This window comes from Acipenser ruthenus, chromosome 4 (assembly GCF_902713425.1).
Source record: "Acipenser ruthenus chromosome 4, fAciRut3.2 maternal haplotype, whole genome shotgun sequence".
In the NCBI taxonomy this organism is placed as follows: Eukaryota; Metazoa; Chordata; class Actinopteri; order Acipenseriformes; family Acipenseridae; genus Acipenser; species Acipenser ruthenus.
The window spans coordinates 97,415,082-97,440,041 of NC_081192.1; the positions used below are offsets into that span (position 1 = coordinate 97,415,082).

General features: G+C 35.2%; 1 protein-coding gene across 1 annotated transcript in view; it reads left to right on the forward strand.

Moving 5' to 3' along the window:
* Positions 1-24,960, forward strand: part of LOC131737025 (MAM and LDL-receptor class A domain-containing protein 1-like) — a 36,508-nt gene that overhangs the window by 10,704 nt on the left and 844 nt on the right. The window contains exons 7-29 of the mRNA XM_059023447.1: positions 1,981-2,448; positions 3,098-3,353; positions 4,166-4,312; positions 4,777-4,905; positions 4,984-5,083; positions 5,232-5,403; positions 6,014-6,254; positions 7,648-7,779; positions 7,862-7,989; positions 8,919-9,153; positions 9,864-10,126; positions 10,320-10,410; positions 11,094-11,234; positions 18,299-18,430; positions 19,074-19,201; positions 19,646-19,817; positions 20,186-20,305; positions 20,468-20,616; positions 21,899-21,997; positions 23,194-23,284; positions 23,569-23,697; positions 24,314-24,416; positions 24,529-24,679. Coding sequence (XP_058879430.1) covers positions 1,981-2,448; positions 3,098-3,353; positions 4,166-4,312; positions 4,777-4,905; positions 4,984-5,083; positions 5,232-5,403; positions 6,014-6,254; positions 7,648-7,779; positions 7,862-7,989; positions 8,919-9,153; positions 9,864-10,126; positions 10,320-10,410; positions 11,094-11,234; positions 18,299-18,430; positions 19,074-19,201; positions 19,646-19,817; positions 20,186-20,305; positions 20,468-20,616; positions 21,899-21,997; positions 23,194-23,284; positions 23,569-23,697; positions 24,314-24,416; positions 24,529-24,679 — 3,777 coding nt within the window. The remainder of the gene's footprint in view (positions 1-1,980; positions 2,449-3,097; positions 3,354-4,165; positions 4,313-4,776; positions 4,906-4,983; positions 5,084-5,231; positions 5,404-6,013; positions 6,255-7,647; positions 7,780-7,861; positions 7,990-8,918; positions 9,154-9,863; positions 10,127-10,319; positions 10,411-11,093; positions 11,235-18,298; positions 18,431-19,073; positions 19,202-19,645; positions 19,818-20,185; positions 20,306-20,467; positions 20,617-21,898; positions 21,998-23,193; positions 23,285-23,568; positions 23,698-24,313; positions 24,417-24,528; positions 24,680-24,960) is intronic.

The window sequence follows — 24,960 nt, forward strand, 5'->3', positions numbered from 1 at the left end:
ATAAATTTCTCCAAATCCAATGCCTGCCACTTGAACTCTCCCCCTACTGAAAATCTAAAAAATAATCTCAGTGGGCTCAAGCAGGTTTTAGGTACCTTGACATCTTTATTACCCCAATACTTAATAATATGTTTAAAAGTAACTACTCCCCAACAACCTGGACCCATCTTCCAATTTCTTTTTTGGGTCGCATTAATATGATCAGGATGAATATCCTACCAAGATTTAGTTATTTATTCCAATCCCTACCGTGTTATTTATCTTAATCTTTTTTTTAAAGAGATCAATAAGTTCATATCTAAATTTATTTGGAACAATAAAAAGCCAAGAATTAAGTTTGCAACTTTGACTAAGCCCTCAGAGGAGGGTGGCCTTGCCCTGCCCAGTCTTGAACTATATTGGTCAGCTCAGGTTAGGCAGATGATAGGGTGGCTTTTAGATTGCCAAGATTCTCTTTGGATACAAATCGAGTCCTTGTCAAGTCAGCCTATCTCTGAGATTGCTTCCTTTTATTAATAACTATAAATCTTTGGGTCTTGTAACAAAATCATTTGTGATGCATAACATATTACTTGCTTGGAATGATTGTAGAAAATTTATAAAATTACCAAAATGTGTTTCTGTCCTCTCCCCCCTCACTCTCAACCCAGATTTTCCACCCACTCTTTGCAATATCGGTTTACAGAATTGGTTTGATAGGGGTATTCATAATCTATCCCCCTTGTTTGAGAAAAATATTCTCAAAACATTTGCTGAAATAAGTAGTGAATTCAGAATACCCAATAAAGATTTCTTTAAGTATCGACATTTTATACAGTCACTGACTCAAAGTAATACATTTCGTTTCCAAATTGATGACATTGAAAAACTTTTACTTACTACCACCTTTATGCCCAAAATAATTTCTAAAGTTTATATGATTTTATCACATACGGGTTACATCCTCTTTTTTGCCCCTGAAACCACTTTGGGAGGCTGATCTCAATCACCCTATTGAGGATACACTTTGGTCAAGAATTTGTGAGAAAATTCACTCTCCATCAATATCCAACAATGTCAGATAACTTAACTATAAATTCATTTTTAAAACTTATCTCACTCCAGTTCGACTCAACAGAATGTCAGCCGAATATTCCCCAGTATGCCGTAGATGCAATTCTGCACTAGGCACCTATATGCATATCTTTTGGCACTGTGACAAAATTAAAACATTCTGGCATTCTATTCATTTGGCAATACAGGATATATTAAATTTTAAATTTGACATGTCTCCACTTTGGTATCTTCTGGGTATATAGCCAAATTTAGTACTAGACCCTAATCGTGAAAAACGTTTTGACATGCTGGCATTTTTAGCAAAAAAGTCCATCCTTTTACTGTGGAACTCAGATACAGCTCCCTCTCTTAATAAACTATGGACTTCTCAGACGTCAAATATTTTACCATTAGAAAAATGATCATATGATCTGCGCAACAGATCTGATACATTCTGGAATATATAGTCTCCTTTGTGGGATTATATTGAGAGTGGGAGAGGGGGGGAGGCATACTTCAGCCCCTGATAGTTAGATATGACCTTGACTTCTGTGTATTGTGCTTCTCTTATATTTATGTTTTCCTTTTTACAGTATAGGCTATCACATGGAAAATGTTTATGTTCCTTTGGTCTGTTAGTGAACTGCAGTGTTTTATGTTTTTCTTTCCTTTTTTTTCATTGCTATTATAATTATTATTATTTATCTATTATCTTATTGTGTTTTCTTATTATTATTATTATGATGTCCTTTTGTATTAATAAAATCCAATACAAATTTGAATTTAAAAAAAAAAGAAAACTGATTAAGAATGCAAATGATGAGAAAGATCTGTTTGTAAATTAAATAGTAAATGATCTGAACAATAACCAAATGGCACATTATCATTTTAACAGTGCTAAAGAGTTTCCATTAAGTTTGAATTACAAACCTTTTTTTGTTGCAGGTGCAGTTAGTTGCTTCACATAATATAGGCTCAATGGAAGGTGACACTGCTATAGATGATATTGAATTGAAACATTGTGGCCTACCGGAACCTCAGCCATTCTGCTCCAACACTGAGTTCCGCTGCCAGCGCGAGGCTTGTGTGGGCCTGGACAGACGCTGTGACTTCTCTGATGACTGTGGGGACCAAACAGACGAGCAGGGTTGTGAGTTGTATATGATGTGTGACTTTCAGGACAGCTGGGGTATGTGGCAGCAAGAAACCAGTAAAGACACATTTTCTTGGGAAAGGAAGTCTCCTACTGAGATTTTTTTTCGGCCCTCAAACACTGGATCCAACAGAGACCATACCACAAACCTGAAAACAGGGAAATATTTATACATAGACACTACATTTCCCCGGAAGCAGGGGGACACAGCTTGGCTCCTGAGTCCTGCTCTATATGCTGATGAAGAAAATGCATGTAAGGTAAGGACAATCTCTATGTTCTATTCGAGGGACATACACCAGCATTACTCATTTAACAAGTCTTATTACTGCTGGTACCTTGATCTTTACCAGTAAAATATATGTAAATATAGGCTTGCTGTTGAAAACCCTCCACTGCGCAGTGCACAGCCTCAGGTGCTTAATTGAGGCAAAGGGTTACAGACACCAGAGCACAAGTCTAGCTCCCCATACTGTCAACCAGAGGGCCACTTTACAGAGCTCCAGAACAGAGCTAAATCAGTCTTTCAACAACCCTGATGCAACTACACTGTCTCCTATCTCAGAGACCATTTGAGATAGTGGCTTCATATTGGGAGGGGCATATGCATGTTTATTTTCTGTTTTTACCGGTTTGGACAGAAAATAAATTGGTTTAGTGGACTCTCAGCCAGAATTTTGCTCCAGCATGTAAACAAAAACGGATTTATTACCCAGAAAACTAGGAAATTAATTATTGTAATTCCTTTTTTTTAAAACACTGATACATTTCCAGGAAATATATATTTTCAATTTCTCATTTTTAGTCATGCACCAGTTTGACATGAAACCTGTTTTGTCTGGTTGTTTTAGATTTTTCTTTGTAGGCAATAGAATACATAATTAATATCATGTGCTTACTGTTTAACAGATGAGGCTTTTCTATCACATGTATGGGAGCAGCGTAGGATCTTTGAAAATATACACACGCAGGAGCACCAATGAGTCTCTGACTAAACAGTGGATGAAATCTGGTGAAGTTGGGGACTATTTTGTTAGAATGGAAGTCGTTCTGCCAGTGGGCAATCCTTTCCAGGTTATTCTCGAAGGAGTAGTAGGAGATGGCCCAAACGGATTTATAGTCGTAGATGACATCTCATTCACCCCAGGCTGTCATGTATTTGATGGTAAGCTGACAATAAATATTGTCATATTGTTATTACTGGAATGTGCAACAAATGCAAAATTGTACAAACATATTACTTGAAACACACCTGAAATGTAACTCCTTTAATCATGTGTCTAAAAAAGGCAGAGTAGATAGAGTGAAATAACCAGATACCTTCCTGCATAACTTCCTGACACATAGCAGTGGCATTACAAACACGCATTCTAGGCAGTAACTTATTTTTACCACAAGGGTTTAGTTCAGTTTTCTTACAGATGTGGAATACCTCAGTATTAAGAGCTGACATGTATCCGTGTTTTGAGTTTCACATTATGGTAGTGGCAGATTGTATATAATTTCAATAAAAATGATGTGGTTTTTGTTTACAGTGGTGGTCTTTACTAGTTAGTTACAGTTACAGACCCACAATCCTGTATCCTGATTGGCTGTGCCAGTCTCTAACTTTCCATCAGGTTTCTAATCTGCAGTATTGATGGATTTAGAATCTTTTTCAAACTGTAGAGCCAGACAACAGATCCAGTGTCACAGTTCAAAGTCAGCAGCAGAAGCACGATTTAAACACAAACAGGGCCATTGATCCGGCTACTTTGTTTGATTGCTATGACAAAACCATTTCATAAAAGTCAAATCGTGGTATAAAAGATTTTACATCATCTAGCGTGGTTGATTATAAAGGCTGTTTTCTTTATATTTCCACTTCTGTTACCCTTTTGTGTTTAGTATTTCATATTTAAAATGTAAACCTCCAAGGGGGTTGTCAAATGTTTAGCTGTTTTTGTTTTAAAATTAATTCTGTATGTTTGTTTACAGGGACTTCACCAAATACTACTGCAATTCCCACCACTCCACCCCAATGTCCTGAAGGAGAGGTCCCCTGTTCTGACCAGTGCATTTTTCAGGATAAAGTCTGTGATTTCTATAGCGACTGTGCAGATAACTCAGACGAAACACATTGTGGCAAGTTATTTCATTAATTATTTTAGTTTGTGTGGGAATGAATTTTACTATTTTAAAGGCTGCGGAAACTGAGACTCAAATAAATTGACTTGCTCAACCAGTGTGCTTGTCCTATGCTAAAATCATTAGACCAGAAAGTCTCCTCTGTTCTTTAGTGTGTTAACCCTTTGCACTCTAGTGATGCTAGTTTGAATCCTGGCAAGGCATTAAATGTAATGATGAGAACAAGGCATCTTTACACTGATAGGGAGTAAGGGAAGGTGTTCCATGGTGACAAAGGGCAAGTTAGTCTCCATGTGGAAGGATAGTATGCATGGTTCTGCTCTGTTCATATACAGTATTAGAACATTTTAAAGATTAGACTGATGGGTTATTGTGTACTTTAAAGATAATGAGTAGTTACCATGCAAACCAGCAGTTCCCTGCAGAAAGGAAAGACACTCTTTTCAAATGTCTTTTTCCAGGTCCATGTGATTTTGAACACTTTGCCTGTGGATGGATTGATACCAGTAATGGACTTTATCAGTGGATGTTAGAAATGGCAAACATCAGCAGCAATCCAGGTGCAGACCACTCCATAGGAACTCCATACGGTATGCCTTTCTTGGAAATATGTTATCTATGTGTTTTGTGTTGAGGTTTCGAATAATAAGTGAAGCTGTTTATTTTAGGCCATTTCATGAGAGTGGATGGTGGGTCTGGAGGTTTTTTTTCAAAAGCAAATCTGGAAAGCCCAGTGCTAGGACCTACTGGATTGGCTTGTCAAATGAGGTGATGTATTTCATTCATTATTCACAGCAAGCTTATTTTTTGTTTACACGGACACAGATAAATCTTTGGGTCATCACATATTTTTAAGTTAAAAAAAATGTACAGCCATATTTTTGTGATTTTAAAGTTCAGTGTGTTGTTGTTTTAGCTTCTGGTATCACCTCTACACATTTTTTGGTGTGCGCTCTACCTCGATCACATTGAGTCTGCTTAATGTAACAAGTGGTACAGCTGAGACTCTGTGGAGCGCACCGAAGAAGCAGAATTCAGACTGGATCAATGTTAGACTTGATATTGGAAACAGGCCAAGGGGTTTCAAGGTATGCATTTCCCTACTTGTTTTTTTAAATGTAAATCTTTAGCCATCAAAAATAAAAAATAAAAAGATTTTGGAGGATTTGAACAACTCAGGATAGTTGCTTCTGACAGCTACTCTAAAGCTTTTTAATTAATGAACTCAACTGAACAACTGGCCTTAATCCGATAAAGATCATACTGAGATCAGCAACACTTTGTGAAGTTGTTGTATGGTTATACCTGTACTTATAAATGTTTATTAATTCCCACTCTGTGAAACATACATTTTGCGATTTGTTTTCCACATTTGTTTTTATGTAAAGAAGTTTTGTTTCTTACTAAGTTTCGCTACACCAGGTTGTCATTAGTGCAATTTTTCAGAAAGGAAAATAAACAGGCTTGTCATTAGTAGTTTAATTTAATTGATGTTTTTTTCCTTTCAGAAAAATGCGCTGATGACTATTTGGTGTAAATAGCTTTGAGAATCTAACTTTCTGTCTAATTTTATAGTTATTTTATAGTACTACTTTTTGTCATAATAATACTGAATCTCTTATGCTCTACAGCAATGATTGTGGTAAGCTTTCTTCTAAAAACTCTCACTGAGTTATGTTCTTGTTTTTTATCCCTCAGTTGTTGTTTTCTGCTTCTGCATCCTTGAGTGAGCAGGATATTGCCCTGGATGATATCCAGTTTGTAGGCTGCTCTGTGAAAGATCATCCTCCAGGAACATCACATCTTTCCTGCGACTTTGAGGATGGTTTGTGTGCCTGGTACCAGGACAAGACAGATCATTTTGAGTGGCAGAGAGATAATGGGGACACTGCAGGAATCAGTAACCATGGCCCAGGATACGACCATACCACTGGGAACGGTAATGTACTTATCAATTATACCTCAACCTCTTTTTCACCATTATACATTTATTCAAATTGCGTAAGATGTGTTTGTGGATGCAATAATAAAACGACAGGCTCCAGGAAGCATCCCCCTATGCCAAAGAACTCACTTAATTGTAGCAGTGACTAAACTAATAGGAAATAGCAAATCCTCCCCCACATGACCCCACACCCACAACTGGCTGACATGAACAATCACACACCCCCCCCCCCCCCCCCTTAGCCACAGTTATGCCCAAAACAATTCTCACTCCCACTGCCTTATTTGCATATTGACCCTAAGGCAGCACACCAGTGTTTTCACCAATTTCCCATTGGCAATAGTGGGGTGCACGCCCTGATTATCACAATATAACGTGCTATACCAACACATTTTAGTTCTATTTGTCTGTATTTTTTATGTCAAACATATTGATGATCTCACTCTGTTTTCCACACTTTTATACACCCCTGCCTGCAGGGGAAAAGGCATTATATTAACACCCAAACTGAGTCAGTGAACATTGAGGTTCAATCAAATCCTATTTATCTGTAGAACTGTTGATCTGATCACCTACACACTTGCTACTTAGCATAGCACATTCAAATAAATGATTTGTTCTGTTGCATTTTGTAAAGAGGAAAACTGTTATACCAAAACCATTATCACAAATCTATAGCAGTACATGATAAGATAATGAGGACGACAGATGCTGAAAAGCAATCGGTCACAGGAAGCCCACATTCCCTGATAATGAACACATACATGTAGAAACAGATCCAACATTTTTTTTTTATAAAGCTCAGTTAGTCAGTAAACACTTTTAAATCCAATTTAAATATAATGTAGTATTATGGTCTAAATGCATAATTGAATAAAGGGAGACTGCAGTTTGGAGAATTGTATTAATAGTTATACATTTTCTCCACACTGTTTACATATCATTTGAGCCTAATTGGTTGCTGATTGGAACGGCTGGATATACTGTACATTAAGCATAGACTGTTTTCTGTTGTATGTTATTATATTTTACCCCACCTTGTTTAATTTAGTTTTTTATTCTCAATATTTAAGGATGTCATCTAATGAGTAAACTACTCATTTTAGTTTACTATTAATTAGAAGATCCATACACTTTAAAGAAACATTGAACAGCTGACTCTCTGTGTCATTAATCTCCAGTTAGTTTTTGCATTCTGTTGCAATCAAATTTTGACAATGAAATGTTGCTTATTTAGTTTAAAGTAGCTAAAAATGTAAACATGTGGTAGCCTTGGGGCGCTTATTAATTTTAACCCTAAATTAAACAGTTGAATTCTGAGTATTACCTTTCTTAAATCAAGCTATATATTTTTTTTAATTGATTTTTATTTCTCTCTGTGTCCTAGGGTATTACATGTTTATCGCCACTGAAAGTAGACAAGAGTCTGCATACAAAGCAAGGCTTGCCAGCTATCCTCAGACACCTGCGAAAAAAAGATGCGTGAGCTTCTGGTACCACATTTATGGAAGTAATATAGGTAAGAAATGTAGAAGTTGCTAAATTAGACTTGTTATTTCAGCATGTAAAAATACTGAACCATCTTTTTTTTTTTTTCGAAGGGACTTTAAACTTTATTACAAAGCAGGAAGGCAAGTCAGAGAAAGTGCGTTGGACTAGAAGTGCAACCCAAGGCAATAAATGGAACTTTGCTGATTTCCATATCCCTGAAACCAACACGTTTGTTCAGGTATGACTATACACTATTTGTTATTATTATTATTATTATTATTATTATTATTATTATTATTATTATTATTATTATTATTGTTATCCTTTAAATAACTGGATTAAAAGTCATTGTTATGGAAGTTTCATTCAATAAACTGCACAGGCCAAGACTGTAAAATGTATATAAATGAAATGTGAATGCATGACTAATGCATACAGTTAATAATACTGCAAGGTGGTAAGGTATCTTTTGTGATGTATTTATGTCCAGAAAATAGTGGTGGTTTCATTGTGATTTAAATTGTTTTTGACTCCATCATAACACAATAATGTGATATCATGAGATACTGGTCTCTGTTCCCTTCACTTTAATTCACACATTCTTATGATGATTTACAGTTTATGTTTGTGTTTTAAACATGCTAACCTTTGGGACATTAACAGTAAATGTCACTTTTTCTGGCACTCGGTGAAGGGATCGAATGCACTAGGCTATGCTGTAGGCTATGTCCCCCGCTTGTAAGGGTGTGGTCACATCGGGTTTGTTACACACAGACTTATTTCAGTTTCTTTGGTTTAAAAAATGTATTTGCTTTCTGTTTCACACTTACCTGGAAGCACATGCACTGAGTTGGCTTGGGTGTGAAATGGAATTCTGTTTGTCTAATTCTGTGTTTTATTTCAGGATTGTGTTCATTTGTGTTCACATAGCTACTTGCAAAAGAACTTTGTATTTTTTGACAGGTGGAATGAATGTTTACACGGTCACTTGATGCATCTTGTTATCTTTTTAATTCAGTTTATCAAAAAAAAAAAAAGAATTACAATTTCAATACTTTTTCAGATGGACTCAGTTCAGTTCAGTTTGATTTCCAAGTGGTCTTTGTTGTTCACATTACACTCCAGACAAACCCAGTGTAAACTCTTTTGTTGTCTTCTCTCTGCTAGTTTATCTTTGAAGCTGTTCCAGGAGGAACACAGGGCAGCATTGCAATAGATGATGTTGTGATCACTGAAAGTATTAATGGGTCTTGCCCTGCTGAGCGGGAATGCACATTTGAAACCTCCAGGTGCAATCTAAAGGATGTTGCAGGAGGCAGTTTCAACTGGACAAGAATAACTCGAGAAATCTCTACTAACACCTCAAGCCCACTGGAAGACCACACTCTGGGAACTGCCTATGGTACTTTTTTAACAGTTTACTTTCAATGGTTGGTTTTATGGTTTACATACAGTAGATTACACACAGCACAAATAACCAAGCTTTCATCTGTTCTGTATTGTTTTTGCTGATGGAAAAAATAGTAAAATGGTCATTTGAAATAAACCTACAATATCTAGATTGCCCATATGTTGTTCTCCTGAGTGTCCAAAGACTGCAGTCCATTCAGTAAACCATGTACCAATCGCATTTGTTGTATTGCTGAGAACTTATTCATTCAGTGTTAGACCATAACATATTTCTGCTTTTAATCAATTGAATGACCAGTCTTGATGGAGCATAAATTGTTTTCTGTTTAATTTATTGACATCTTACATATTGATCTGTCTGTTTTCAGTAGATTTTTTGCCATGTTTTTTTTCCATCCCTTTTGATTTCTTCTCTTTTTCCACTCATGAAGTACACAGACCAAAATCAATAAGTCCAGTCAATTATTATACCTTAGGTGAATCCGTTATCCAGTTAGGGTTGATTTGGCTTGACTATGGCACCATTTGAACCACCTGTATAGAAAACTATTCTTTGTAAAATACATGTATGTACATGTATATGTAGTTTGCCTTACAGCAACTAGTTTGCCAAGGTCAATTTTAATATAGATCATATTTAATATATTCTTGCAAAATGTGTGGGGGCTAATTATTCTCAGTTATCTAAATTGTTTTTTTCAGGTTTCTACTTGAGCACCCAGATTTGGAAACAGGCAAGCAGAAATGAGGGAAGAATAGCAACCCGTTTATACAAACCAACCCCTTATAGTGGGGAGTGCTTGCAGTTCTGGTACTATATGAAGGGCGAGAATATAGGAACCTTTAATATTTACCTTCAGAAGCACAGACAGTTGAAAGCACTACTGTGGAACCAGACTGGAAATCAAGGAGACTTGTGGAGACACGGACGTGTTACTGTGCAGAGTCCTGACAGCCAGTACCAGGTAACATAATTGAAATGATGTCCACAAAGTGTAGAAAAGCAAAGGAAAAGCATACTGAAGTCACGTGAAGCAGAGTAAAATTCACTACATTTAAGATGTGCCAGTCTCTTAATGTCTTGAAGCTCTTACAGCAGTTGTGGGGTTGTATGTCACTGCCATTCCAGTTTAAATGTCTGTTTTGTTTGCTCCCTAGATCATATTTGAAGGTGTGGCAGGAACTGGTCACGAAGGTGATATTGCAATTGATGATCTTCTCTTATTGAATGGCCCATGTCCTCCTGATGGTTTGTATCTCACTAGTAATATTTATATACCGGTAACAATAATTTACCAGTATTGATCAATTCTGTGTTTTATTGTTACCATGAAACCCACTTAAAGGACCATCTAAAAGTGGTCTCTATAGAAAGGCTTTTAATACATATGGTGTTTCATACAGTTTTGACTGCAAGCAAGCTGCAGAGATACCTGCAGCCTTCTGAGAGCTTCTTGCTGCTGTGTGAACAGTCGCTGTAGATCAGATGGAACAATTTTGTTTTAGCGAGGAGGAAAAAGTGCACATTTCAGTTAATTATGTTTGCATCTTTTGGGACTATTTTGGTGTTTCCTATGTTTATGCTCTTTAATGAATACTTAGCTGTGACCGACTGTGTGATTCATGGAGCAGTGGTTAGGGCTCTGGACTCTTGACCGGAGGGTAGTGGGTTCAATCCCAGGGACACTGCTGCTGTACCCTTGAGCAAGGTATATTACCTAGATTGCTCCAGTAAAATCCCAACTGTATAAATGTGTAATTGTATGTAAAAATAATGTGATAACTTGTAACAATTGTAAGTCACCCTGGATGAGGGCGTCTGCTAAGAAATAAATAATAATGGAAGATTATATCTAACATTTTTTTCAAGGTTTGTTTAAATTGATCACATCATATGCTGTCCAATGAACTGTGGATGTTTTTGTATTTCAGGGTTCTGTGACTTTGAAACTGGCTTATGTGGGTGGTTGAATGTTGTTACTGAAGATGATATAGACTGGACCTGGAATTCAGGCATAACACCCAGTTCTACACATGGTCCATTAGTTGACCACACCACCAACTCTGCATTAGGTAAGGTAAAACTGTGTTCTGCTGTGTTGATTTTTGAACCTAGTATTTGTTATGAAAAGCCATAATGTGTGTGAGACATTGGACCCTGTTCCAAAAGATTTAATTTCTATTCCTTGAATTAAATGAAAGTTGATGTTTGTGAAAATGTTCTATCCTGTAGTTGGCTTCTTTAAAAAAAAATACAGAATATCAAACTTTATTTAATCCATCAAAACAGGCTTTAAATATCCTGTACATAAGTTCGTGCAGTCCATATGGAAATAACTTACATTTTACATATATTAAAAGCAATGTATTTGTAGCGCATAATTATGAAGATATAATAGTATTTAACATTAATACCTTAATATCCTAGGCAACACCCCACTATGTTGGTAATATACAAACATATTAGTTAATATTCATTTCTTAATCTACAGGACGTCACCTCCATTATGTGATTAATATTTAAATATAAGACGAGGGTTTTAGTCCTTCACAAATGTAATATTTCTTATTAAATCATATTTTATTATTAATATTTGAATATAATTATTATTCAAGTTCTCAAATATATCAAAAGAACTATAAACAAAATAGAAAAGAACTATGAGGCTAAGTTATAAAAATATGCTTTCCAGTTTCAAGATCATGAGAGCTTAACCATAACTATGTCAATAAATTAACATCAAAAGTTAAAATATATAGGTTTAAGGATATCAGATCAATCATAAATGCTTACTTTAGTACTCATAACAGGCAAAAAGAAACTCAACATATACAAATTATTAAGTTTATTAAGACTAACAGAAGTGAGAAGAATATAGAAGTTAGAAATCATGGTACCAGAATTATAAGTATCGACACAAGCAGGAATAAAACATTTAAACAAACATTTTCATAAACACCCAGGCTCCCGCATGATTATGTACAGTGACGGTGTGAAGCAGCGTCTGTTGTGCTGGTTGGAATGAAAACTGCGTTATGTTTCAACAGGTTCAGTTCGGAAGCAGTTTCAATTGAATTTAGTATTGAGTTGTAATATTAGTTACTTCAGACAGACTCAATCAATGTTGAAATGGTTCCGACGTTCGTAGTTGTTGTTTTCAAATACACACAATATCATCAGTTCAGTTAAGGTCTTATCATCTTATTTCAATTATCCTCAAAGTAGCATTGTTTGTCTTTTTAAGTTACAATGTATTAAATATTTTTACTTCTGGTTTGCATGTAGATATTTATTATTATTTATTATTATTATTATTTATTTCTTAGCAGACGCCCTTATCCAGGGCGACTTACAATCGTAGGCAAAAACATATCCAAACATAGTATTTTACCTGTATCTTAAAGACTTTGAAACGTAATACTTATTCTGGAGATGTGTTCGTTGTTGAAAAACAAAGTTGAAATATAGTTGATTTTTTCGAAACATGGAGTTGCAGTGTGGAGACGCCATTTTGGGAGGATGTTGGCATTACGTTATTGAATGGAGCCCCATTCAAGCATTGGCTCTGTGGTTACTTTATTGTGAGATGAATTTGAATCCAAGATAAAGAGGACAGGTTCATTTTTTTCAGAAATTATTTTATTTAGATACAAAATACAACAATACAGTACAAAACAGGGGTGATTTTTAACAAGAGATGAAGAAGAAGAAAAAAGGGATACCAGGGAATTAAATAATACAATTGGACAGATCAGCAAATTTAGAAACATTCTTAGATAAGCAGATGCTGAGATAAAATACTAAAGGTTTTTTCATGTTAATAACTTTTAAAGATGCTATGTACAAAGATAAATCATTAATAACAACTATCACAGAAGTTTTTTTTTTACCTCTCCATTTACATTTATGAATAAAATATATACCCAACAGAATAACAAAATTGACAGTAAATAAAAAATCACTACTAAAGTGTTGCAATAAAATACCATCTAATGTCGTCGTAAGAGAACTGGAATTTTGACCATTTTTAAGGACAACCATGAGTGAACTCCTTTCCAAAATTGCATGGCAAAAGGGAATGAGTAAAATAAGTGTTCTAAAGATTCTACAGCTGAAAGACAGAAAGCACAGGCATTGCTTTTAAAACCAAATTTTCAGTGTATAAATTCACTAGATGGATATATAGAGTTAATTAATTTTAAAATGAGTTTCTTTAACTTTTGGTAAAACTGAACATGTTAAATAAAAAGATTTAGCTTTTTCAATTCTTAACTGGTTAGTTGAGGAAAAATTACTTTTTAAATGGTAATCTTTGAAAATAGCTTTATTTAAAACATCACAAAGCCATTTATTATTGCATTTTTTGTTAAGGAAATGCAGATCATTAATGAATAATAGGGAAAAATTATGTCCGTTGTCATAGTATGGTAATGAATCTCGAATGAGGTGGACTAGACCATTGATTGATTGATTACTTTGGTAAAGTCTTTATAAGAAATTATGAGATTACATTTACATTTAAATTCATTATAGGAGAGATAGTTGCCCTGACCATCTAATACATCTCTAACAAAATTAATATTTTCAGCAAATCACTCTTTATAAAAAAACATTTTTCTGTTATTTTTAATTACTCTATTGTTCCACAGCACAGAGTTATGAGGTGAGAAATTGTGAGAAAAAATCATTTTCTAATAAAGCAACCCCTGTATGTGAAAGTTTGCTAGATTAATTGGACGTTTGGTTACATCATAATCACATTTAACCAATAATTCCAAACCTCCCACTTCTTTAAATATATGATTTGAAATATGGAACTACATAAAATCACTATTCAATAAGCACGCCCTTAGCCAGTTCAGTTTGAATGTCCCAATCAAAGATTCAAAATCAATGGCTCTTAACCCACCACATTCATAGTCTTTTACTAATTGTGATTTCCTTATATAATGAGTTTTATTACGCCATATAAAATTAAATATATAATAGAATTTGAGCGTTTAATATTCTGGGGGGAAATATATAGTGAGTGAGATGGGTTAGTTAATCTGGCTATCCCTTCTGATTTTGATAAAAGAATATGACCAAAGACAGATATATCTCTCTGTAAACAAAAGCTTAGTAATAATTTTGTTTTAACCAGTCTGTTGTTAAAAGTCAAGAACTCAAATACTTAACTTAATTTTTTATTGGAATAGAATCAATATTATTAAGAATACAATTATGAACAGGCATAAGTTCACATTTTTTTAAGCTGAGACACAAGCCTGAGGCCAAGTTACAATTTTCTTAATAACTATAGATACTTGTGAACCATTATTTAGAAAAAGAGTAGTATCGTTTGCAAACTGGCTAATGCTAAAAGTTCTATCTAGAATATTTAATCCTTGAATGTCAGGAGAATTTTTAATTAGAATAGCCAATAACTCAACGGCTAATATGAATAAAAGAGGGGAAATTGGACAGCCCTGTCTTATACCCTTAGATATTTCAAATTGAGGGGAGGTTACAGAATTTAGAGAAATAGAACTATTAATCTTTGCATACAGTACATTAGTTCAATTGTTTTAATGACATTTTCCCCAAACCCAAAATATTTTAAAGTTCTGAACAGAAATAAATGTTCCAGTGAGTCAAAGGCTTTAAAAAAAATCCAAAAATAAAAGGAAACCATCCTCCTTTATTAAATCACTGTAATCTAAAATATCCAGAACTAGTCGTATGTGATTGTGAATTTGTCTACCTTTTATAAAAGCTGATTGGGATTCACTAATAATATTATGTATGCCTTTTTTTTAGTCTATTAGCATAAACGAGGGCTAACATCTTATTATCCAAACATAATAAAGTGATTGGACGCCAGCAAGTAAGGTTATAAGACCTTGTTTGAACAAGTTCATTCTTGCTTCTTTTTAAATATGGCGCCCAAAGAGGCATTTACATTGGTGATCCAATCACTTCTGGGTAAAACAGGAAGTTAATCCCTGATCGAAATCAGTCCTTTCATTGACTTACAGAGTTTGAATGACACTTCCATTTACACAAACAATGCGTGTCATTAACACAAACAAGCAACTTCATTTTGATATAACTTTAGTTACATTGATCATAGAAGGATACACATTTCAGTTTCATTAATTAAATTACTGTTACAAGCATGTTAAACATGTTGTACAATAATTAAAGGAAAATAAATAATTATTTTCACTTTAAACGTCATTAAAACTCAATACATATTTCAATTTTATTGGGAAAAAATACTCAAACAACTCCTAAACTTGCGTCTGCAAAATTAGTTATTAAAATGATTCTAAAACCAATTGAATCAGTTAAATTGTTACTCATTCGTCAAACTACATTTGAATTATAATTCTAATCATTTCATGGGAACGAGTGATGGCACCTCATATACACCAGGTGTCATACTTCTTAACCCTTTTATAGGAAGAAAGTTGTATATTGGCTTTCAGACAGACATTTTTAAAAAAAAGAATCGGCTTTGTTTGTTAGACAATTGGCAGGTCAGCACAGCAGGTAATCTAAACCATTCCCTGATTTAAATTGTTACGACCCTGTTACCAATATCTAGTCCTTTGAAGTATCAAGAATGTTTTGGGGGGAGGAAGGTTGAGGGAAGACAAACTTAAATAACATCACAGCATCTCAAGTCTCAGTTTAAGAATTTAAATGTCATTTTACCAAATTGTGGAAGGGTGTGGGAAAACACAAGACAGATACAAAAGCTCAAATATGAAACGTGGCACAGGTGCCCAGATTTAGTAGTCTGTGCTCAGTTGGCAGGTGCTTCTTTGACAGTTCGATGCACTCTACCAGCAATGGTATTGTGCCCCGTCTTCATACAACACACACAGGTGTGTAAACCAAAAACAAATACGTGAAAAGGCGAAAGGAAAAAGGAAAACAAAATATTTTAAGGAAAAACTACAAAATAAAGTGTGCAGGTTTTTAACTGCGGCTCGTTGCTCCCTCTAGCGATGGAAGAACTGAGAAACAGACACTGCTAAGTATCCTCTCCTATACACTGTGGGACGGCTCAGTCCCGCTAAGATAACTATCTGATATAGTGATAAGAAAATAACCGGTGTGTAGCTTGCTGCACCACCGGGTCTGTGTGTCTCACGCTGGACATGCCGCACTGCCTCCCCGACTCGCTGCTCCAGAGTTTCCAGTTTCCCTTCAGAGTCTCAGGATCCCGCCATGAAGTCACGCTCCACTATACTTCCTGTCTGAGCCAGAGAGGATACAAAACAGTGTCCTTTTATTTAGTCATTCACCCCGTATGATCCCAGCCCCCCAACCAATGACAGAGTGTCAGACAATTTCTTCTAGACATTGCCTGACAGCGTGGGAATACACAGGGTGTCCGAACCCCCTACAGGCTCATGCATGTACCTGACGGCCAGTCCCGATGCCTCCCCTCTCACACAAGAGTATTTTACACTTATATGCGTCTTAGTTTTCTTGATTTGCTTTTTATGTGTATACATATATGTTCATATATACATTATATGCAGATTTTATAATATTTTTCATATAAGGATTTTATGTGGAAGTATATGTAACATACACTGCTCCCCATATATGTTTTTGTAATATATATATATATATATATATATATATATATATATATATATATATATATATATATATAATCTAAATATGTTTTTTATAATCTAAATACATATTTTTAATCTAAACACATGTTTTTTCTAATCTAAATACGTGTTTTTTTTATAATCTAACTACATATTTTTTTTATAATCTAAATACATATTTTGAATCTAAAAACATGTTTTTTTATATATATATATGCCTGTCATTTGGTGAATGTTTTATACAAATTGCTACATATTTTCACATATTATCCATTATCCAAGTAAGATAATGGATAATATATTGTTTCATGAAAATGGGTTCAAAATGAAGATTTAATAAAATATTAGTATACTGTGGCAGGAAAAAGACTCAGTGTCAGGAAAGCTGCAGTGAAAGTGCTAGTTGCACACTTTTATTAAACACAAAACAATAAATAAACAAATGGAGCACAAGGGCCAAAATAAAAGGTTCAAACAAAACACAATAATCACCTTTGTTCACAAACAAATGCTTTGTATTGTCCATGCTGGGCAGAGCCGTCACTAGACTTTCAAAACATCTCTAACAAACAAAGGATTTTCTCCCCTTTATATAGATGTGACCATTCATCAATAAGCACCTACTTATCTAATTAGGAAATAGGATGCACGGTATGCAATTTTCTAATATATGGGTGGAGAGTACAACTCACGTGACTGATGACTGACCTCAGTATAGAGTGTATGAGCAAGTAATCTCAGTATATAGTGTATGCATCTCAGTATATAGTGTATGCCTCTCAGTATATAGTGTATGCATCTCAATAGAGTGTATGCGTCACAGTATGCAGTGTATCTGAAAATCAGCGGGTGAATTATGTTCCAAACGGCACCTCATAATCTCCTGTTACCAGACATTTTAACACAAATGACCACACTGCAAAAGACATCACAATTTGTGGAATATCACTGCTATGGGACAAATGCAGCCAGGAAGCAAAAAGAGTGCAAATTAATTTTCAAATTAGGCATTTTGGAACCTCTTGGATAGATAGATAGGATACTGAATGATTGTTCATGGTATACGGTTTTTATTTTTTTATTCACCGCTGTAAATCATGAGCCCCTATAGGACATACTCCTAAGGGGAATAAAAACTATATACCACGAACAATCGTTCAGTATTCTGTGTGTACCACAAGTATATATTTAAAATAAATAACAATAAAATGTGTACATTTATTATAATAAATCAATTAATTCAGGGGTTATTTTACCTGCCGGTTCTTTACTTTCATTGTCAGACTATGCTTCGATGCAGATTAATTTCGAACCCTGTTTATGGCCTCTTCGCACCCATCTTTAGATAGAACCTTGATCCCAGTCTGTTAATTTACACCAGACTCCATCTTATCCATTTCCTCTTTTATTCCATAAGTTCACTTATTGCACTACAGAATACTGTATATCATTTGTTAAATTAAAATCTTGACCTTAATTCTGTCACTGAAGTAACAGTGTTTCATTCCCTTTCTGCTCAGGACACTATCTGTTTATTAAGAATAACCCGATGATTGGAGGCCGTAAAACCGCACATCTTCTTAGTGAATACATGGAACCCTCTGCTACAGCATGCCTTGTCTTCTGGTACCACATGGATATGATCTCTTTTGGCAAGTCACTGCTGCTACTCCTTGAGTCATCTTAGTGTCGCTTTGTGTGATTTAGCTTTGCCACGGGTTATTAACTTTCTATTAAAAGGTTCTTTGAAGCCATGAAAACAAGTATTGCAGACATTGTTACTTTTTCTCCCTGCTAAGCTACCATGTTGTTAGCCTCCAAATGGTAATGCTTTATTCATGTACTGAAATATATTAATATCATTTTTTAAGCATTAAATTGCATTAGTGAGCCTCTTTAACCATGCATTTTTACTAGGACTCCAACATGTAGCTTCTATATTATTATCCCAGTTGAACACGCTAGGCATTTAATAGGATTACTTCCAATAGCGATACTGGAACATAACTTACACTGAGGAATAGTAAATTCTTTCCTAAAAAAAATGTCAGAAAAATACTGTAGTTTAAGATATCGGGCTTTATTTAATTTATCTAAACAGTGTCTTATTAAGTTAATGCAGTGGTCTAATTTACACCCTATTCAATTTTAGTTTTGTTATTTTAATGCCATAAAAGACTAACGCCACCTAGTGCAAAAAAACTGAAGACTGATGGACTGTAAGCAAGGACAAGGGCTCAGTTTGAGGATGTAACACCTCATGCAGGCTCAAACATGGTCTCCTTTGTGTTATAGCTGAGGGAACTCTCACAGTGTATATTAAAGACTATGAAGGTCTCAGGGCCATCTGGAATGCGAAAGGAAACCATGGGAAAATCTGGTTGGAGGCACAAGTAGACTACAATTCTTCAAGTCATTATCAAGTGAGTATCATCATAGCAAATGATGCCTTTGACCCCATAATGATGTGTATAGACCGACCTCCAAAAGTTATGAGGAACCTAATGTTGGAGTCTCTTTACCATAATTGTGCGACAAAGCAGAGTTTGTCAGGTAGAGGATTATTTGTCTATACAACTATACAAAAGGCCTCTTGTTTACTCACATAATAGTAAAACACTGTCGATAGCTATCAAATAATGCCAAGGACACAGAATGTGAAGTAAGAAACCAATAACTTTATGGGGTAATCATCATGTTTATAACCCTTTCTATCTTTCTTGTATTTTCATTGGGTTTCCCACAATTCTTGTGGTGTTTTTAACATTTCAACATTTTTTTTAAATCTTAAATACATAGTTTAAACACTACTGCACACTTACTTCTGTATTTCTGTCATGGTGGAGTAATTTCTTTTCTGACAACAGATTGTAATAGAAGGAAAACATGGACATGCCATGGATGCAGGAAGCACATCTCTAGATGACATCTATATTGAAAAGTATCTGTCATGCAGTGACATGGCTTTAACTACAGCAATACCCACAACTATGGAACCCACACAGCCAGCCTCTCCACAGGACTGTAGTTTTGAGCATGGTATGCATATTCCAATAATATGAAGATATTGTTTTAACAGTGATTCATCAAGAACATGCATTTACTATAGGCCTATACCAGGAACAATGCGGTGTGCAAGGAACACACAACAAACTAGAATGCAGCAGCTTAAAATTGTGTAAACACGTAGGTTATTTGTAACTGTGTGTACTCACTGTGTTATTGCATTGTAATTACTGTAGCTGTAATTATTATACACTTAATGTAAAGTCGAATGGCTATTTCTTCTAACCAAGTTGCTAACCCATCAGTCAAGCCTAGCTGTAAAATCAAAACCTGTTCCAAAGAAGTTTTGCAATTTACTTATCACTATGTGTCCATTTTTATTTCAATTGCTCAAATAACAGGGCTCTGCAATTGGCAACAAGAAACAAACGACACCTTTGACTGGGAACGTCAAACAGGAAGTGCTGTTATTTTACCTGAAAATGGACCACTGTTTGACCACACTGTTGGCAACATTGAAGGTATTGTTCGTTCTTCAGTCATCAGATTTTATGTTTCAAGTACAGTCAAGATGATTTTCTATGTGTATTGCAACTATTTCTTGTATACAACTGGTATTGTAGCACTGTATTTGGCTTTAGCAGTAAAACATAACACTATTTGTTCATTCTTATGTCTTATAGGATTTTACCTTATAATCTCATCACAAGGCACTGCAAATGAAGCAGTCATTTCTGGGCCTATGATATCAGATGCCACTCAACTGTGTCTCAGCTTCTGGTATTACATGTTTGGATCATCAGTGTCAACTCTAGCTGTCCTTGTGCACACAGTACGTAGGTCTTTATAAATGAAGCACATAAACAAAGTAAGAATGTTCTGGAAGGCTGAATGCGAAGGGGAGGGATACTGTGTGAGTTTTCACTTATTACTGAAGGCTTAAATAGCACATGTGTGATTTAATTAATATTCATAAAAAATGGAAATGATCTTTTAAAGTCAAATATAAGTGTGTGTGTGTGTGTGTATATATATATATATATATATATATATATATATATATATATATATATATATATATACTGTATATAGCTGATGCAGCATAAGTAAATAAATAAATAACAGAAATAGTTTTTGAAGTTCATAGTTATCATTTTTTTGTGTACAGTTCTCCGTCTGGCTTGCTGACTGCTGCATAATCCAGTTCATATCCAGGCTGTCATATTTGTTTACATTGTCAAGTTAAATTTGTTTGAATTTCAGAAAGTCAGAAAACATTGACAGTGATGTTTTAATCACATTTTAGTGTTTGGAGCATCTTTCTTTTGTAGTATGATGCTACAAAAAAGTACATTCAGCCATTTTCTCTTGTTGTGAGGAGTGCAGGGGAGAGGGACGGGACTGACAGTAATGTGAACCAATCACATGACAGAGGGAGGCTATTGCCCAGTGGTGTAAGGATATTAGATCAATAGTTCAATACTTTTGCTTCTATGATGAGGTTTTAACCAATCACAGGACAGAATATCCTACCACTAATTAATATATATGTAAGCAATAAGACCTGACACAGAGGGCATTACCAGGCATTATACGACCGTTTATATAATATATAGTGTGTTTAAACTTTTTCTTTATTGTTAAAAATAAATGTGTGCAGATGGCACTTAAACAGTGTTAAGACAGAGCTTAGAAATTAACATTAACCTCTGTTCTTTATTCACAAGCACTACCTACAAATTCCATTTACATTTTGTTTTACTCTTCCCTCCCCTTTGTATGATGTTTGCAATTATTCTGAATAGTACTCAGTCCTGTTGATTTCATATTTGTTTTTATCATTTGTTATCTAACTGGCTGCCGTCTTGCTTGCAGGCCAGTTTGGTTATCACACGGTTTTTTTGATTCCTGGTTTTAAGAAATCATGTGATATTAAAACCTTTCAACTGTGGACTCCCCCTGCTTCATGGTAAAGTATAGAAGCAGGTAGACTCAGAAGAGTTGGTATTTCCCATGAAATGTACTTTAATATGAAACAAGGGGAATTGTACTTGAACTTAAAATATAAAAGATTATTATTCAACAATAGCTTTTTAATTTCATTTATCTATCAGGAGTCACATCCTGACTCTGTTGTTTGGACAAGAAGAGGCACACAAAGCGCATCTTGGATAAATGCACGAGTAACCATCAGAATGTTAGACATGCACAAGGTAATATCAAAACACAACCTTTTTTTGCTGTATTTGTGTACCTTATAATTATACAGCAGTAGATAGGTATGCTCGAATGAGTTAAGCACAATTTATTTCATCTGTGCTCATGCAGTTTATGGCTAAAATTAAAAAATTGTGCCAAATAATATTATACTATGTAACATTTTTGGTGCATCAGCAACACACCAGTGCACTATACCATTCATATTTTAAACTGATGCTAAAGACAACCAGGGTCAAATAATGAAAGTAAAAGATTGAATAAATATGTGTAATACTGGCTGCAATTATCAATCATCTTATATTGGTTGACACCACAGACAAACCTTACAGCAAGACAGAGAACCTTCAGCATTTAATGAAGTAGTGTCCCAGTGTTTAATCGATGAGCTACTCACATTTCCCCCATCATTTATATAGTTTTCTCCCTTCGTAACGCTGTAATCAGTAGCCATATATAAGAGACTGTGCAATTTGTGTTCTGCCTTAAAACTAGAATACAAGTGCTAGTGTAATTGCATTATGGGGAAAATGGTAGCCATGACCATTATTATTATTATTTATTTCTTAGCAGACGCCCTTATCCAGGGCGACTTACAATTGTTACAAGATATCACATTATACATTATTTTACATTATACAGATTTCACATTATTTTTACATACAATTACCCATTTATACAGTTGGGTTTTTACTGGAGCAATCTAGGTAAAGTACCTTGCTCAAGGGTACAACAGCAGTGTCCCCCCACTGGGGATTGAACCCACAACCCTCCGGTCAAGAGTCCAGAGCCCTAACCACTACTCCACCATACTGCCTTATAAGCTGTTCTGCAATATAAAGGGCCACCTTATAACAAGGCAGCACTGTAATGATTTTGTTACAGTAGCAGGCTATTAAAATAAAATCCTTAAGACATTGTGTTCGTTCTCTTTACTGGCACCACCATCACGCATTAAGTGATTGTTTAAAAAAAGTAACATTCATAGGGTTGGTACAAATGGTACAAATAAATGCAACTAGATGTGTTATAATTGCATCTCTCTCTCTCTCTCTCTCTCTCTCTCTCTCTCTCTATCTCTATCTCTCTCTCTCTCTATGCTTTACCATGTTTGTAACTTTTTTTTACAAAGTTTTACTACACTACACTACACTATTCCTTAACCTGAGTATTTCTTTTTGCTTACCTGTAGATAAAATTATCTGGAAAGACGAGTTCAAAAAGCCATGGGTTCATTGCTATTGATGACATCTCTGTCATGGAGGGAGAGTGTGTGTCTCAAGGTGGGTACAGTCAAGGGAATACAATTCTTACTCGCACTAACTTGTCGCTAATTTTATTGCTTTATCTGAATGTTTCCATGTAAAGTGTGGTCATTTTCTCAGATGGTTAAAATTATTGAAAGATGGTTAAGCTAAAGAATGGAAACTATATTATACACCTTGCATTAAACACATTGGCCAACCCCCCAAAATAAAACTTTAATAAGTTTAAATAACACAACAGATAATGTAGCCCCACTCGCTTATGCCATTTTAATTTTAAATTCATAATATATCTATTTTAGGTACTTGTGGCTTTGAGACTCTCTCAGTCTGTAACTATGAGCAAGACATCACAGCTGATACAGACTGGGTCCACACAAAAGGCTTAGGCTCTGGGCCCCCAGCTGATCATACCTACAGCACTGATAAAGGTAAGAATTACTGAGAATGCTGCAGCTCATTTTGAGAGAGAGAGAGAGAGAGGAGAGAGGAGAGAGAGAGAGAGAGGTCAATACAGAATTATTTTGTTCCTTGTTTTATTTGTGATACTGGCACCGTTAAAGAACACATGTTCTGTCTTTGTGAAGGTTATAATAAATGGTCAAATGCTTAACAATATATATTTTTGTGCAGGAACAGTTTAGTAGTGTGGCATACCTTGTGTGCCATGGAAACACTCATTTGAAAAGGCAGTTACTCCACCTGCTGTTCACTCAATGAATATGCAAGTCTGGTCAGCCAAAATTATCATCAAATACAGCAAGCATACACAGCATGCTCCTTTTCAGAATTCACAGAATTATTTAGAATTATTTTGCAAGGCTACAATCACTTTTAAGGAATAAAAGAAGATGGGTAATAAAATAGGCCTTTTATAATCCTCTCTACTGCTACAGTAAGTTTGCAACATGCTTGCGTTGTGAATCCTTTAAAGCAAACTATGTGATGCAGTATGTGAGTTTCGTGACGAACCCTGAGGGCTTCTGATGTATTTGACGTCAAGGTTAAGATTAAAATAAAATATCTTTGTCTCCATTTCCACAATAGGCTATTTCATGGCTGTGTTTGGGGATGACTTGGTAAAAAGACAAACAGCTCAACTATTGAGTCCAGAGTATACTCCAACAATGGAATCCTGTGTTCGATTTTGGTAAGACAAATAGCAAGGTGTTTTGGTTAAACTTTATATTATACAACTGTGGCAGAGTGACTTACAGTTCTGACATTGATGAACCCTTTCTCTCACTTTGTGTCCTGGTTAGGTATTGGCTGGCAGCAGACAGTACCAGCGTCTTCTCAGTGCACATCATGCAGAATAAAGAACTGGGGCTGGATCTGTGGGCTCTGTCTGGAAACCCTTCTCAGGACTGGGATGTTGCTCAGATCACTGTGTCTTCAGCCTTAAATTTCAGGGTAAGTTCATATATTACCAAGGAATCATAAGGTCATATCCAACCACCTTGTTTGTGTTGTGGGTTATTCTGTAGTAAAACAGAACTATAAACATAGTGCGGAATATCTATCTGACCAAAACTTTGTGCAGCCAAGTTAGGATAACAGGACCAGCCACATAAAGATAGGATGTTTACAAAAGGGACCACATTATTGAATATTGGTGCTAAGTTTTGTACAATCCTAGTATTGTTGAACCTCTACTATTGCCTGGACACAGTGTTTTAGATCTGTTTTATTTT